Source organism: Erpetoichthys calabaricus, chromosome 17, assembly GCF_900747795.2.
Source record: "Erpetoichthys calabaricus chromosome 17, fErpCal1.3, whole genome shotgun sequence".
Lineage (NCBI taxonomy): Eukaryota > Metazoa > Chordata > Cladistia > Polypteriformes > Polypteridae > Erpetoichthys > Erpetoichthys calabaricus.
The window spans coordinates 79057139-79074319 of NC_041410.2; the positions used below are offsets into that span (position 1 = coordinate 79057139).

The window sequence follows — 17181 nt, forward strand, 5'->3', positions numbered from 1 at the left end:
TTACAATGACTTGCTAATATTAACAATTAAATACCAAGTACGCCGTGTCACACACGTATGATTAGGAGTGAACTGAGTGGACCAAGTAGAGGTAATTACCCACCAGGCCAGGGGGTGGCGGGGTGCTCTAAACCTACTTCTGTTATCTCTGCCTGCCAAATACAGGAAAACCTGCCTGATTTAACATCACTTTCGGTTCCGTCACCCAGAATGACATCACTTCCAATTCACGGCATATAAAACCACCATCTTCCAAAACCTCATTAGTTCAGTTCTGGAACTCAACCTGACAACAACAACTTGTTTTCTTTAAACCTTTTTGCAGCCAGGGACAATATATACGGGTGGCTGCCCCAAACCTTTCCAGTGTGTTGAGAGTCATTCTTTTACAGTGGCATAACCAGCAGGATGGCCTCCTTGTGGAACCGGAAGTGATGTCAGTCTGGGCGCCAGAACCAGAAGTGGCATCAGTTTGGGCACCGGAACCGGAGTTGATGTTAAATCAGGCAGGTTATCCCATATTTGGCCTGCAGAGATAACATAAGTAGGTTTAGAGAACCCCGCCACCCCCTAGACTGACGGGTGATTACCTCCACTTGGTCCACTCAGCTCGGTGTGACAGCAGCTACGGGTTTGACCAAATGCCTTGAAATTTAACAATACATGAGACATTATAATGTTATAAATTTAATGCATAAAAGCTAGTAATGAAATATGAAAATAACATTTTTCATGTATTTCCCACATATGTTGTGGCGGGTGGCTGGGGGCTGTGCCCAGCCGGGATGCCGAGAAGGGCCGGGAGAGGGACTATGCCTCCCCCGGACCACAAGAGGGCAGCCGCCCTGGTTTGTGTGGGGGCCACGGGAATTGAGCATGGAAGCTCAACCCTATAGGGGCCCGTGGCCACCGCCAGGGGGTGCCCTGAAGACTCTGAAGCCCTGGACGTCAACACGTCCGCCATACCCGGAGGTGCTGGCGGAAGTAATACCAGGGACACCCGGAGTGCTTCCAGGTGCTCATACGGTGCCGCAGGAAGCTAATCAGGGTGCACCTGGAGCACGTCCAGGTGGACATAAAAGGGGCTGCCTCCCTCCAGTCATCAGCTGGAGTCGGGTAGAAGAGGACAAAGCTCTGAGGAGTGGAGGCAGTAAAGAGAGGACAGGATTGTAGTGAGAGGCCTGGACTGAGGGTGCTTGGTGCAGGGGCACCGTGTGCTGTGTGAACTGTATATAAATAAGTACGTGCTTTTTATAGACGTTTAGGTGTCTGTCTGTGTGTGTCTGGGGCTGGCTTCCACAATGTGCACACAGGAAAAGTGACTCTGATAAAGAATGAATTTGAAATAAAGTTGTAATTCTATTAAAGTTCTGGAAACTGCAGTCAGTATTTGAGTGTCAATAAAGAATCTGATTCATAGAAAAATGAAAGCTTGGACTACATAAACCTCTGTGAAGTAAAATCAAGTGAACGCACTCATTAAAGGCAAGTGGTCAATCAGTGCAAGTTCTGGACAATGGCTTCTGTTGTACAGACACCTAGCTGATAGGGCAAAATGTTGAGTGCTGTTCTGTTAAAGTGCTCAGGGGAATCAGATCCAAAACTGACAGAAATATTAGTCAACAGCAAAAAAAGAAATCAAAGATAGTGAAGAATACTAAAATCTCTAAAGTCTGAAGAAACCTTGGAGAACTGGCATTTACAATGGCTACTAAGAGCAACAAAAGATCAAGGAGCTTTAGCCAGGACCCCTCTTTTATTTCTCTAGACTCTCCCATCATGTGCCTGCAGTGTAAATATGTGAATGTGAATGTGAATGTGAATTTCCCATTGGGATTAATAAAGTATCTATCTATCTATCTATCTATCTATCTATCTATCTATCTATCTATCTATCTATCTATCTATCTATCTATCTATCTATCTATCTATCTATCTATCTATCTATCTATCTAAATAGTGTTTCCTAGCAAAAGACAGAGATGGACTGGTAAGAGAAAAATTGCGTGTGGAATGGGAGCCCGGGACCCATCTTAGTAACCACATGTGCACACCCTTTAAAAACCAGGATAACACAATCCATCACACACCGTCAAAAGACAATTCAGAGCCGAAATTGACTGCAGAGCTTGTAGTTTTAAAGCAGCCTGCCTTTGACTCCATGTGCGACTGTGAACACACCACTTAAAATGCACTGTGCTCATCTGCAGTAATTTGAATGTGGGGCCATAGGACGGAATTGATTTTGATTAGTGGGCTGCAAATTCCCTGTTTTATAAACACAGAAACATGAATGCAGATGTAACCATCTGTGCTATGAAAAAATGTATTTAACCAATTTTGCTGGATTTTAATTTGGAAAGTTGCTTTGGATAAAGGTGTCAGTCAAATATACAACAGTACAGAATGATCAGTGGATAAATGTTTATATCTAAAGCACTATTGAAGATAATATTTTAATTCCATCTGACAATAAAAGTAATAATTCCAGCTTTCTAATGATATATAATATACTGTATCTATATTTAATTTTATATCTACTCTCTATATATAAAATCCTAAGCCTAAAAATGCAACGATTTTATGTGATGTTTTCGTGTCACATTTTTTGTCACAGGCTTATTTTAAAACCTACATATCATTACATATCATTCTTTTCAGAATTTATCGAACTTTAATGTTGTGCTGTTAGATTTTCAGATTCTTATTCTGTTTTTAAATTATAAACTAAAAAATATCAAGAACTCACGTCCCGCGAGGTAAGACTTTGTGCCAACAGATTTAACCACGTCCGGGGCCGGAAATAAAAGCCAAAGAGTAGGACAGCTGCTGTACAGGCTTTTAAATGTTTGAAGCACCGTGAGAGATGCAGACCACATGGCACGACAGCAGCAGCAGCAAGCCAGGAGCTGATCGAGCAAAGAGGAGGTAAAAACATAAACTGTATTTGTTGCCCATTGTATCACCATTTAAGAGGGGGTTTCGGAGGAGCGACCGCATCTCTTTGGGGTGCGTTCAGCCCCCCTCTTCACAACGCGAGCAGCAGAGACACGAAGTGGCTGGCGTGTATCACAGGCCTGGGGGAGGTTGGCGAGCAGAAAGAGCAGGGGGTGAACCCCCTAGTTTCTTATATAAACAGTTTCCAGTGATATGTAAACAAATGCAACCAAAAAAAGCCAGCAAGTCACACAGTTTTCACAACTAGGCAGGGGAGATCAAACTAGAGCCTGTGACTTGGGTGCCAGTGACCTTCAGGTTCCTTGCAGTGACATCTAATATCCCAGCCTTTGTGCCGTGTTCTTAATAAGATGATGCTGCAGTTGGCTGGTGTTAACATTGTCATGAAAGACATACAGTAGATTAATAAACCAACCTTTTATTTACCATACGAATAGTCTGCAGTGCTGCCACATCGTGGATTATGTGTGTACATCTTCAGCTGGTTGCTTGCCTTTGTCTTGCATGTGCATTTTAAACATCATGGCCGACTTTATAGACAGCGATAGATTGGATTGCCAGCGACACCCGCGAACTTCAGGTGTGATTCTTGTTCTGTACACAAATTCGAGTGAGTGTCTTGATTAGAAGTCTCTCGATACCACTGCATCATACATCAGGTTATAACATTAAACGTTGAGCTCTTTTGCACATCTTGTTTTCCACCATATTTAGAAAGATAGAACTTTTGAAAATGTTTTGAAAATTGATCTTTTTCTTTGTTCTTCAAACTTTAAAATAAATGTAATCATTTGCAATAGGCAAAGTGTATTCATTTTCCCAATTTAGAGGAACAGTGCTCAGACAGTAATATGGAAATTCCCAGATTGGCAGCTCCGGGTGCCATTTTTTTGTTGTGAATCTGAATCTCGTTTTAGGAACCTTGGCCACCACAAGACAGATTTTTGCTCTTGAGTTTTGCTCTAATGTCCCAGAAAGTTTTGCAGCTAGAAGTAATTGTGCAGCAGTGAACTTAAAAGTAACGTTACCAAAGTTTCTTTGCCTGATTTCTACAGGCTGTGCCTTACTCAGGGTTTTATGCACATGGTGAAGGCATGACCTGTACTACTTATAGTTATGAGCAGGCCTTTACACACATGAAGATTATGAAAGCAGATACTAACAGATGCAAATATTTGAAATGAATGAATTGTTAGGACATCCAACATCCCAGCTGATATTAACAGTTAGAGCAGAGCAGGCAGTTTCACGTTCATGACTAGAATGTTGTCATAGCAAAGTCGATTTACTTTAAAATGATTCTCATTTAGCTATCTGGGCATTGCTCTTAATAGTTTTTAATAGATGTTTTATTGTTAACCCATTTCTTGCAGGAACCATTTTTTAAGCTAATGTTTTTCAGTTATTCATATGCCAGATCGGAGGTGTGACCAGAACATCATGTGTGGGTGGGCATTTGGCTTGTCTGGGGGGGCAAAAAATATCCATCCCTCCATCCATCCCCATTTTTGTAGGGGGGTCAATTACTAATAACAACATAGTTTTATATAACATATAAAAGCAAAAATTGTGGCATAAATCATAACCTACTGTTCAATAAAATTAACAGAGGCAACGGAACTTGTATTAGATAGATAGATAGATAGATAGATAGATAGATAGATAGATAGATAGATAGATAGATAGATAGATAGATAGATAGATAGATAGATAGATAGATAGATAGATAGATAGATAGATAGATAGATAGATAGATAGATAGATAGATAGATAGATAGATAGATAGATAGATACTTTATTAATCCCAAGGGGAAATTCACATTCTCCAGCAGCACCTTACTGATACAAAAAAACAATATTAAATTAAAGATTGATAACAATGCAGGTGAAAACAGACAATAACTTTGAATAATGTTAACGTTTACCCCCCGAGTGGAATTGAAGAGTCACATAGTGTGGGGGAGGAACGACCTCCTCAATCTGTCAGTGGAGCAGGACGGTGACAGCAGTCTGTCGCTGAAGCTGCTCCTCTGTCTGGAGATGATCCTGTTTAGTGGATGCAGTGGATTCTCCATAATTGATAGGAACCTGCTCAGCGCCCATCGCTCTGCCACGGATGTCAAACTGTCCAGCTCCATGCCAACAATAGACCCTGCCTTCCTCACCAGTTTGTCCAGGTGTGAGGCGTCTTTCTTCTTAATGCTGCCTCCCCAGCACACCACCGCGTAGAAGAGGGTGCTCGCCACAACCGTCTGATAGAACATCTGCAGCATCTTATTGCAGATGTTGAAGGATGCCAGCCTTCTAAGGAAGTATAACCGGCTCTGTCCTTTCTTACACAGAGCATCAGTATTGGCAGTCCAGTCTAATTTATCATCCAGCTGCACTACCAGGTATTTATAGGTCTGTACCATCTGCACACGGTCACCTCTGATGATCATGGGGTCCATGAGGGGTCTGGGCCTCCTAAAATCCACCACCAGCTCCTTGGTTTTGCTGGTGTTCAGGTGTAGGTGGTTTGAGTCGCACCATTTAACAAAGTCATTGATTAGGTCCCTATACTCCTCCTCCTGCCCACTCCTGATGCAGCCCACGATAGCAGTGTCGTCAGTGAACTTTTGCACGTGGCAGGACTCTGAGTTGTATTGGAAGTCCGATGTATATAGGCTGAACAGGACCGGAGAAAGTACAGTCCCCTGTGGCGCTCCTGTGTTGCTGACCACAATGTCAGACGTGCAGTTCCCAAGACGCACATACATTTTTTGTGAATAAATATAGAACTACATCTACAAGGTAAATATCAATAAAGTCAAATGTATACAACATATGAGAGCAAGAACAGAAACGTGGCTTATTGTAGTCATGGGAGGCTATAGGACATCAGTTCCAGCGTTTAACCTGGATATTATCTACAGGACCAGTCTGCGGTTACTCTTGGCAAATTCTGAAATAAATTCATTCATGTCTAGATTTTCTGTGATGTTTTTCTCATGTGCCAGAATAACTAAATTTTTCTTCCTTGAATGCAGCATTGTTCGGCGGAGTGGAGTGAAAATGCGGTTCAAAGTAGAGAAAGAGCTTTCGCATGCAGCTGAAAACACACCAATGATGAGTGCTGTGATGCAGACATGGCTCTGACGTGCGGGATACTAGACGCGTGTTTGTGGAAGCCGCCACCGTCTTTTTCTAGAGCTTTTTTCCAATTAGTGTAACTGTGTTTGGTGAATATGTCCTCGTGGTCCGAATTGGAAACACTAAATTTGCGGCAGGCAAAGCAAAAGCTGCCATCACGGACAACAGAATATTCAAGCCATGGTCGAGACTGATACCAGCTTGCACTAAAACATCTGAGTGTCTTTCCGAATGCACACTTGTGATAATTAATTAAAACGGGCTGGGATGGGCTATCCATATTTAAGTCAGGCAGACCGGACTGTATATTTTGTTGAAGGCAGAGGTTTGGAGTACCCGACACGGGCGCAGAGCTGGAGGATTGTGTAGGCTTATCTACATCTTTTGGAGTTTCAGTTCCCGATGTGGGTGTGCTGTGCTCCGTGTTGGTAGCAGCGGTGCTGGGCTCAACCGTGGAGCCAGCAGCTTGCGGAGGGACAAAGGTTGAAGATGTTTGCTTTTTAATAAGCCACCTATGCATAGCCTTTGGTGTTACCAACCAGAAAATAAAAGAAGAATGGAACGTATACGCTGTCTTAATTAATGAATGCGGTCAACAGGTTCAAAACGTGCTGCAAAATGTGTGGCGAAGTGAACTGTGAGCAGCACGGTGCCTGTCTAGTGGAGGAGGCACTGACAGATATGCCCCAAATTCAAACGGGCAGATTGGAAAGCAACTCAGTTTTGAAAATCAAATGTTATTCTTTTCTGGAGTTTTCATTGGACGGACAGAGCATTTCACAGTGGGGGGGCACGGCTTGTTCCTGGGGAGGGGGGGCAGTGCCCACTCCTGCCCCCCCATGGTCACACCACTGTGCCAGATTGCCTGAATTCATAGGCACACCTAAATTTTATACGCCCCACAGATTGAATCATTATGAGCAACCACAAAAAAGTCTGCCCACCCGTCCTAGAGTAGATAATTGATAAAGTGAAAAAATGTGTACTTTCAGGTTTATCATTTACAGGGACAGCACAGTGTACAGTTGTTGTTGCCCTTCAGATTTAGCCTTTGCCCATATGGAGTTTGTATGTTCCTAATTAACTGTCAACTTTAATCTGCCCCTGTGTAAGTTTGAAAGTGTCTATTAGTGGTCCCTGGGCCCTTCACTAGCACTGGTTCTTGCCTTGCGCTTGATTCTGCTGAGATAAGCCCTGGTCCCTGAACCTTAAATTGGGTGAAGCAGGTTTGAGAATGTTATCATGTGCGTGCACTCCATCCACTAACAGGAAGAAAATGATATACTTAATGCCCACGTAATTCTCTCCATCTTGGCTCATGGATCTTCCCTTTCTGCCATGCACTTTAAAAGAGCTGAGGGCTAGCAAAGACAATGATGTAAAGTTGGAGTTCTTTAATATGACATCTTCTCTGTGTCCACACCGCTTTTTTCAGTCAACTGTGAGAGGCTATGCTGGCTGCGTCTTACTCCTTGGCAGCAGGCCTTCATGCTCTCTGATGATTTTGAACACATACATGGCTCACTATTGCTGGATCATATTGTGCAACACCTTAGATCCTACAGAAGTCCACATGACACCTTCAAGCGACATACTGTATTAGGAAAGTGTTTGAAACAAATGCTTCAGTATTTACTGATAAGCAGTGGAATTACAGACAGCCTATGCTGAGAGATTAAGCCTACTAATAACGAATAACTACAAACCTATAAAAAGTAGGAAAAATTGTATGTTCAGTTGACAAATTTTACTTTTCTGCCAAATGTCAGCTACCAGTGTTCTTTAACTTGACAGTTACATTTAAAAAGGGAGAAAGAATTTAAAGAATAGAATAATTATAGAAACAATAAAAAGCATTTCATTGTGAGTATGGCCACCGACTCAATGTTAATTAATGTCTTTCAAGCAGAAGCTAATCAATACACTTCTAGCATTTGTTAATAGTTACATTATTAGTGGGCAGCTCAAGCAAAGAAATAATTAACAGATATTAATTACAATTTTAACAAGGTAATAACTACAGTAGCATTTCATTCTGCTCTGTTCATGGTATTAATTGACTCTTGAATAAAACTTGGTTGTAGAAGGAAAGGTCGATGGCCACCTAAGGAACAAACTCATGACCTTCTTGTCGCACCTTTTCCAGAATTTATGACTATTATGACTCCTAGAAAGATCTGCGCTAACACAATGATGTTGTTTTTGCCAGGTGGGCCTTCACACTGATCATTATCTCTTCCTACACGGCCAACCTAGCTGCTTTTCTCACTGTGCAAAGAATGGAGGTGCCAATCGAGTCAGCCGATGATCTTGCAGACCAAACAAACATCGAGTACGGCACCATTCATGGCGGGAGCACAATGACCTTCTTCCAAGCAAGTATTGTCTTCTAAAATTTGTGCGGTAGACATCAAGTGGACATTTTATGTATTTATTTTTTTTAGCTTAACTACCTAGAGCAATCAGAACTTAAACTTTCTGTTTCTTTTAAAAAGAATGTCAACCCCCCTTTCCAGCATCAGCACCTCGGAGGAGTGGAAGAGCAGCACATTTCGTGCAGCCAAAATATCACCTAAATTCAAGCATGACATTCATTCTCATTTGTCTCCTTTAGCAACATTTTAAATTATCTTCTATTGGTTGATTTCTATTACAAACTTACCTCCAAATAAATTGAAGAACACACACCACTCAAAGAGCCTCAAGAGTGGTGGGAAATTTCAAAGGCAAGACATTTTGAGAATCCAGTTGCTTCATCTTGATTACTCCTTCCCCCTACTCATCATGTACTATTGATCTTTGGTGACATAATTTAATTATCAGGGGAACCTTGAGCTATGGGTAGTGACCGAAAGAACGAGATCGCGAATACAAGCGGCTGAAATGAGTTTCCTCCACAGGGTGTCTGGGCTCTTCCTTAAAGATAGGGTGAGAAGCTCAGTCATCCAGGAGGGGCTCAGAGTAGCCCCTCCGCATCGAGAGGAGTCAGATGAGGTGGCTCGGGCATCTGATCAGGATGCCTCCTGGACGCCTCCCTGGTGAGGTGTTCCAGGCACGTCTAACCGGGAGGAGGCCCCGGGGAAGACCCAGGACACGCTGGAGGGATTATGTCTCCCGGCTGGCCTTGGGATTCTCCCGGAAGAGCTAGAAGAAGTGGCAGGGGAGAGGGAAGTCTGGGCATCTCTGCTCAAGCTGCTGCCCCCGCGACCCGACCTCGGATAAGCGGAAGAGGATGGATGGATGGACCTTGTGCTCTATTCATATGCTGTGAGGATTTTCCAAGCTACCACCTGTGGCCGCACACCACCTCCTTGTGATTATGTGAATTTCCAGTTGATGTTTTAGGAAAAACATGAGGTTGCTATTGATATGCTAATGCATCAACACAAAAAACGCTTTATGATTAACTTCACTTTTCTTGGCGAAAATAAAAAGCCAAGTAAACTCGTTAAGCATATATCAGATAACTCCCAATACAATGCAACCTCAAAAATGCCATTTCTAACTCAGTTATTTTATTATTGTGTTATACCATTGAATGAGATGAAACATCAATATTACATCACATCTCGGTTAATATGGGTAGAAATTGTTTCTTTATATTTTTCCCATGGGGAGCTAACACTTCCAAGGGTGTTAACATGAAATCTCCCACTGAGAAGCTCATATTTCTTGACTCTCCCATAGAATGTAGTGTTAGCCTCTTCATATAGACAGTCACGAGAATCTGAACTAAAAAATATCATCAACAACTGGTTTAACAGTAATTAGACTGGTTAGTAGGGTGACGTTCTGATCTAAAGGTTAAAGTCTGAACTGAAAGGTTGGTGGTTCATTTCACAGCAGTGACTCTTTTATTCTTCAGGGGCTCCAATTGTAAAAATATTTATGGTTACAGAGACACTGCTGGTCTGTACTTGTAAAGTGTTCTGGGAAGCTGTTTGCTGTAGAAAAATACAAACATTATTTGTTATCCCATTGCAGCTAGTCCTAAATTTCCATTGTCTTCTTTCTGTGGAGTGTTTAACATTGTCCTCATTCTGAGTGATGTGTTCTTAGGCCTCCTTCTTAAACTTCATCTCCTCCATCAATGCCCCAGTACAATTTTTCATTTAGTTATTCTGTTCCATTCCTACCTTAGACCCAAAACACCTCCGTCCACCTCTCGTCCTCCCCAAACTTACCTCCTCCCTTTTTACTTCCTTGTACACGAAATATAGGGAAAGTTTTGTAATCGTCCAAAAATTCAACCTCGAGATTTTGATGAATCTCGATGTTTTAGACCTCCCTGAGTCTCAAGATACCATTTTTGGAATTACGTCTGTGTGTCTGTGTGTGTGTGTCTGTGTAAACACGATAACTTGAGTACACGTTCACTTAGATCACCAAATTTTGCATACAAGTACTAGATACAAACTTGGATTTCTATCAACTTTTGGGTTCTTTCCGCTAACCTCAAGTGGTACTTTTTTATTCATGCAGCTGCAGAGTCTGATTTATTCAACTTTAGTTTTATAATAACTGTTCAATATATTATTAATTTGATTTGATTTGTTGTTGATGGTTCTTTAATGTACATAATATAAAAATATAATCATTGTCTTGAGGTTTACTCCTCAAGTATCCTTCCCCATATCTGAGTATACGAGAAACTCTAGGAGAGACCACTCCCGATATTTACCTCTGCCAATGTCTTTCTCGCACACTGAAACTACAAGTATCTATGTGCCCATTCTCATCTCAGTAATCTTCAGCTTTGATACTTTTTCTGACTTCATTAAATATCTGACTCTCATATACAATTCCTCACATCATCTACATGCCACAGATGCTCCTTTAGAAGTCAATGTGGAGGACAGCTCTCAGAACTCTTTCCATGCACGTCTCATGGATCCCATTAAATCAGCTTGGGTGCTACTTGCCCAGTGCTCGTCATATTCACTGCCACAGCTTCAGATGGCCATTAGAATCCCTAAAATTAATTATTGTTTCCTCTGTATGGTGTTGATGTTGCCCACTGTGAGTCCCAGTATTTTTATTTCTGCTTGTGGGAATCATTTTGATACTCCTACATGATTATAAATAAACCATTTATGATAATGTTGCTATGTGGGAGTGTGGAAGGATGCTGTCTTCCAGCTCATCTGTTGGAATGGCATAGCCTGGTTGACTCAACCAAAGTTCTGTGCAAGCCAGTAGAAGATAACGACTAACTTCATGTTTACTGCAAATGTTAACTACATTCTTTAAGGTTACCGACTCTGTTTTACTTTACAAGTAGCCCACCTATTTGTTCCTTATGACTTACTGGCAATCTGTGTCCAATTTAGAACTCCAGGTACCAGACATACCAGCGGATGTGGAACTACATGCAGTCCAAACAGCCCAGCGTCTTTGTGAAAAGCACAGAGGAAGGCATTGCTCGAGTTCTTAACTCCAAATATGCCTTCCTGCTGGAGAGCACCATGAATGAATACCATCGCCGACTCAACTGTAACCTGACCCAGATTGGTGGGCTGCTTGACACAAAGGGCTATGGGATTGGCATGCCACTAGGTAAGAACATATTGCCTGGCAGCACACTGCTGGAACTTAGGCAGTTAGCACTTACTGTATCTGTGTCATTGCAGGCTGGTCCAGTTCACTGGCACTGAGGCTGCAAATGTAAAATGAAGCAACTACCTAAGATCTCATGCTTTTCCTTCCCAATCCCAGGCTCTCCATTCCGAGATGAAATTACTCTGGCAATCCTGCAGCTGCAGGAAAATAACAGACTGGAAATCTTGAAGAGGAAGTGGTGGGAAGGAGGCAAGTGTCCAAAAGAAGAAGACCACAGAGCCAAAGGTCAGTACATTGTCCCTCCTCCTCCTCCTTCTTCTTGTTTACATCTTGCTGTTTTGTTTTGAATTTGGATGACCAGTAGCTCCAGTAGAATTTCATTTGGCAGCACATTTGTCTCAGTGGATGTCTTCCACTCTTTCCACGAGGCGTTCACGGCAAAGGTTGGCACAATATATTTGCAGTTCTCACTGTTTCTCTCCCCTTGCAGGTCTGGGCATGGAAAACATTGGTGGCATCTTTGTGGTGCTGATCTGTGGGCTGATCATTGCTGTGTTTGTGGCCATCATGGAGTTTGTTTGGTCAACACGGCGCACAGCTGAGTCAGACGAGGTATGAGGGGGCGGGCAAACTGAAATGCAAACTCAAATGAGTAGGTGTACTCCGTGTCTTGTGTGGTGCTGTAAGCATGCCAGCGTATCTGTGTTTTATTTTTCATGGTGTTCCCAGGGAGCATTTGCGTCATCACACTACAGGGGAATTTTCTTCAGCAGCTTTCATCTTGTTCTTTTTCTCCTTCACCCCATGTTATTCTCTTTTTAGAGATGCAGAGAATATCATTCAGCAAACTAATATCAGACTCTCTTTTCTCCTGGACAGATATCTGTGTGCCAGGAGATGCTGAATGAATTCCGCAATGCCATCTCGTGTAAGAAGAACTCCCGCTCTCGGCGACGTCGCCCAACTCGTCACAGTCGAATTATGTTGTCGACCTCCAAGCCCCTACGCATGGTGCGAGAGATGAGGCTGAGCAATGGAAAGCTGTACAGTGGATCTGGACCACTAACTGGAGGAACAACCTCAAATCCTGTAGGGGGAGGGACCCCAGCAGGCCAGTCAGACTTGGGACCGGGGCCTCAAAGACTTCTAGAGGACCCCGTGGGCTCAAACACAACCCCTCCTCCCACCTTGCCCCTGTCCAGTACAGCCAGCGTACGCAGCTGCACTCACATCCGCATCTGCCAGGAATGCCGCAGAATACAGACCTTGAGGGCCGCCCGAGTGGTGGCCCCCCGGTTGAACTTGCCCCCACCCCCTTCTTCTTCAACACATAGCGAGGGGAGCAGTCCAAGGAGGGTCGTGGGGCCTCCTGTGTCTTCTCCTGTGGACCTGATGAGTGAGCAGGACTGAGAAGAACAGTGGAAACTAATGCGCCTAGAGCAGGACGCTGTGGGGGCTCAAAATGCTCTGAACTGGAAGTACTGGTTTCAAAGCGCTGAGGAAGTAGCTCTCTAGAGGTGGAGAAGTGACACTATGTGAACACACAAACCAGCGGTGTTTTTTGTTTTATTTTTTGTTTTTTTTTGCTTTTTGTTTTTTTTTTCTCCGTCTATAATGTTTTCTTCTTTATCTTTGCATAAGAAGGTCTCCATGTGTTGGATCTTGCCGGTTCCTGTAGCTTTATGGTCTCATTTGAGGGAGCAGGGGTGCCTATCTCTCTGTGTGTTGGCTTTCACTTAAAGGATTCTAGACCTAGGGCTAAATTCCACTATCCAGAGTTGGGTTCAGTCTTTAAGTGATGTCATTGCTTTTTTTTTTTTTTTTTTATGATTATCATTTTGAAAAATGTCCGGTGCTGCAGATTTTCTACAGTTAGTCTCAATGACAAAATCCATTCATCTCATTGGTAAACAAATGAAAATGAGCTGCTGAAACTGGAAGTGAAATGATTATGGAGGAAGGATACACCTAGTGGGTCTCACTTGGAAAGTCAGTTCTTTTTCAATGATCAGAGTGCTTTGGGTTTTTATACTAGCAGATCAACAACATTCACTTCAAGTGAATAAGAGAAAGGAAACAAGGGTCTCGGACAGAGAGTGATGAGAAAGAAGAAAAATAAATATCAGGGGCACGCAAACATAGACAAAGACAGAACGTGGAGCCGTGCATATGGACACTTGGAGAGAGCAGGCTGACAGAGAGACGGGCAAGTGAAAAGAATGACATCTGGGAGGGTCTGACATGAACGAGGCGCCTGTGGACACCTAAGTAGCGCTCTCCAGATGCCACCTGGTGGACACATGCAAAAAATTTAGCACCCCACCCACTGCAGGCAGGCAGGAGATTGCCAGCATCAGTAGGGCCGTCTGACCCTCCACACTTCGGTGCAAACTTGGCTCTGAGAAGGACAGTGAAGAAGCACTGACAAGATGACCAATAAGAAAGGACAGAGCAAGCGGATTTATGAGTGGAGAATAATCAGAAAAAGCTGAAGAGAACTCTGGCACTGACTTTTTTACTGTTACCATTATCATCACCATAATTGGTTATTATTATTAATATAATTGATATCGTTCTTACTCAGATTTACACCGATTCAAAGTCACACCCCGCTCTGATGCTGGGACTGACATCTGCTCTCCACAAACCTTTCCAGCAAATTCACTTTGCCTTGTCACTTTCTCCCACCAGCCAGAGGAGGGAGGGGGTGGGAAGGGGGTCGGGGTTTGGGGGGTCTTATGGGCCGAGGAGCGAATCTGAGCGCACCAGTAAGGAACAGCCCAGAGCCACAGCAGCGCAGCTCACAGAAGGACGTCGGCCTAATCTTAGTCTAGAGCGCCTTGGCAGAGGCTTGACGAGGGCAGTCCTGTTAGCCCAACCCTTAAGGGACCTGAGTGGGCAAGGGTGGGCACAAACATGGGGGAGTGAAACCTCTTTCTTGGTCCTTCATTATTTTCATTGTTTCTAACCTTTACACCTCTCCTTCTATATTTTTTGGTTGGGTTGGGGAGGGCAGGGTTGTGTTTTGCAGATTTCTATAGTGCCAATCAATCAAATAAAAGAAAAGAAAAGAAAACGACATCAATGCAGATTATTGAGCTGGCAGGGAAGAAGTCACAGGTCGCCCGGTGTAAAGCATACGAAACACTGACCAGTGAATTTGGAATAAAAAACACCCAAGCCAGCCTAATGTGTCCTTTATTGTGTGTCACTGTAAACCCATATAGGCTTTTCTCCCTCAAGAGACCTGTTTGTTCCTATGGCAACAAGAAAGCGAGGTGTGCAGGGTGACGCAGTGACCGTTCAGAGCAATTCCCCTTATTAGAGTGTCGGGTGCCGTCGGCGTCATTTCAGCGCACACGACAAGCTGCTTCCTCAGCCTCACTTACTTGTAAACATTAAACTTCCAGAAAGCCACCAATTCCGTCAAACAAAATGTCCCTTTCCTTTTTTTGTGCCCAGATGGACAACATTACTAAAAGACATCCTCAGCAGTTTCTCTGAACTGGGCTGCCATGCACTGATGAGCCATTCCTGGAATCCGACTTCTTGTCCAATGCCCCTCCGTCAGAGTTCATTGGTGGTGAAAGCTCTGGCAGAGGATGAGAAACAGAGCGGAGAGCACAGACCCCCAGACACCAAAGCCTGGCTTTTTGTGTAAAGGGACAGAGCTGGCAGCACAGGTGGCTAGCCCAGATGTCACCCGTTTGTGGAAGGCACAATTTTCTGGGACTGACTGAGTGTTGCGTTATTATGGTGGGGGGGGGGTCACGGTGGTGTTTTTAAAAATCTTATAACTGCTGCTGTTATCAAATATCTAAATATTTAAATGTCCTTGTTAACGCAGCAGAAGGTTCCTTTTCAGATCAATGTCAGCTTCTCAAAAACACTTTGCCTTCTGCCTGTGCTGCTGTAACGTGATGTCCTCCTACAGAAAATGATTTTGGGAAAGTATGGGAAATGCTAAGGACGCCTTTGGCTGGAAGGAATCGTTTAATACTGACTTCTACACAAGCTCCTAGAAACTCTCCAGTTTATCCATCCATCCATTTTCCAACCCGCTGAATCAAAACACAGGGGTCTGCTGGAGCCAATCCCAGCCAACACAGGGCACAAGGCAGGAACCAATCCCAGGCAGGGTGCCAACCCACGGCAGGACATACAGAAACACACCAAGCACACACTAGGGACAATTTTGGAATCTCCAATCCACCTAACCTGCATGTCTTTGGACTGTGGGAGGAAACCGGAGCGCCCGGAGGAAACCCACGCAGACACGGGGAGAACATGCAAACTCCACACAGGGAGGACCCGGGAAGCGAACCCAGGTCCCCAGGTCTCCCAATTGCGAGGCAGCAGCGCTACCCACTGCGCCACCGTGCCACCCATTGTTTATTCATTTAGTGTAAAACAATGAATAATCTCTTTGTTAGACCACCTTCATTTGATATACTTAAGGGTGGAAAATCAGGGTGAAGCTGGCAGCAGGGTTGCCACTCGGCTCCAGTTTCTCTGGATGTGTCAGCTCATAAGTAAACTCCTTGACTCAGTTCAATGTGACACAAAAAACTCATTCAGCTTAAAACGTGTCCATATTTTCTGCGGTGGTACTTCCTTGGCAAGATGGTGCCATCCTGTATGAGATTAGGCAGCCTCTCTGTACTCTCATTGGATGGCGCGCCTGTTCACAACCCAAATCTCTCCAAAAGACTAGAGAGTTACACAGACGAGCATTTGGGCCATCCAATCAGAAAGGAAGCGACGTCCAATCTGCACTTTTGTGTTATTAGCTTTTAATTAAGTAATTACTGAATTCATAAAACCATATCATGTGCAACATTCCCAACCAACAGTCTAGGATCACAAGTGTGAACACGCATCAACACGCGTATAACAAATGCATGATAAATTAACAGTAATCTCATTAAACGAGCGTACAAATTAACACAAGGGGCATACATTACTGCAACATTCAAAGGAGGCCATGATGTGCTGGAAGCTCAGAGAGAGCTACCAGCAGCTTCCCAAAGCCTCATGGGATTTGTATCATTAATTATATCACCTTTAATCATTTACCATTAATGTATATTTCCTGAAAAAAGGTGTGAATATATATTGGATAAACTGGAGAACTTTCAATTGAATCTGCTTGAACATCATCGAAAGAAGCTGCCTGCTGCTAATAGAAAGTAGGAAATAGTGGATGGGCTTCATCTCCCCACAACCCTGTAATGGATAAGTGGGTTAGGAGATGAATGGGTGGGTGGACTTCAGGGTCTAAGCAGTGTACACTGAATCCAACTCTTAGAGAAGTATACCATAATTAAAGATTATTATGATGATTGCAATATCCATTTCCTTCACTCACTCATTTCTGTGCAGGTCTGAAGGAAACCAGTCAGCATCAGAAGCAAACCACACTTATCAACATGAGGAAAATGTTGTCACCAATCCTCCTAATGTGGACATCTGTAGGATGTGTCAGCAAATGGAAGCACCTAAAGAAGAGCCCACATGCACAAGAGTAGGACT

At 43.4% G+C, this 17181-nt stretch overlaps 1 protein-coding gene across 2 annotated transcripts in view; it reads left to right on the forward strand.

Moving 5' to 3' along the window:
• Nucleotides 1–14725, forward strand: part of grik5 (glutamate receptor, ionotropic, kainate 5) — a 384618-nt gene extending 369893 nt beyond the window's left edge. For both annotated transcript variants that reach the window (XM_051920882.1, XM_028822896.2), the window contains exons 16-20: nucleotides 8300–8465; nucleotides 11421–11646; nucleotides 11806–11934; nucleotides 12140–12261; nucleotides 12529–14725. In XM_051920882.1, the coding sequence (XP_051776842.1) occupies nucleotides 8300–8465; nucleotides 11421–11646; nucleotides 11806–11934; nucleotides 12140–12261; nucleotides 12529–13059 (1174 nt within the window). In that variant the 3' untranslated portion in view covers nucleotides 13060–14725. The remainder of the gene's footprint in view (nucleotides 1–8299; nucleotides 8466–11420; nucleotides 11647–11805; nucleotides 11935–12139; nucleotides 12262–12528) is intronic.
• Nucleotides 14726–17181: the final 2456 nt, after the last annotated feature.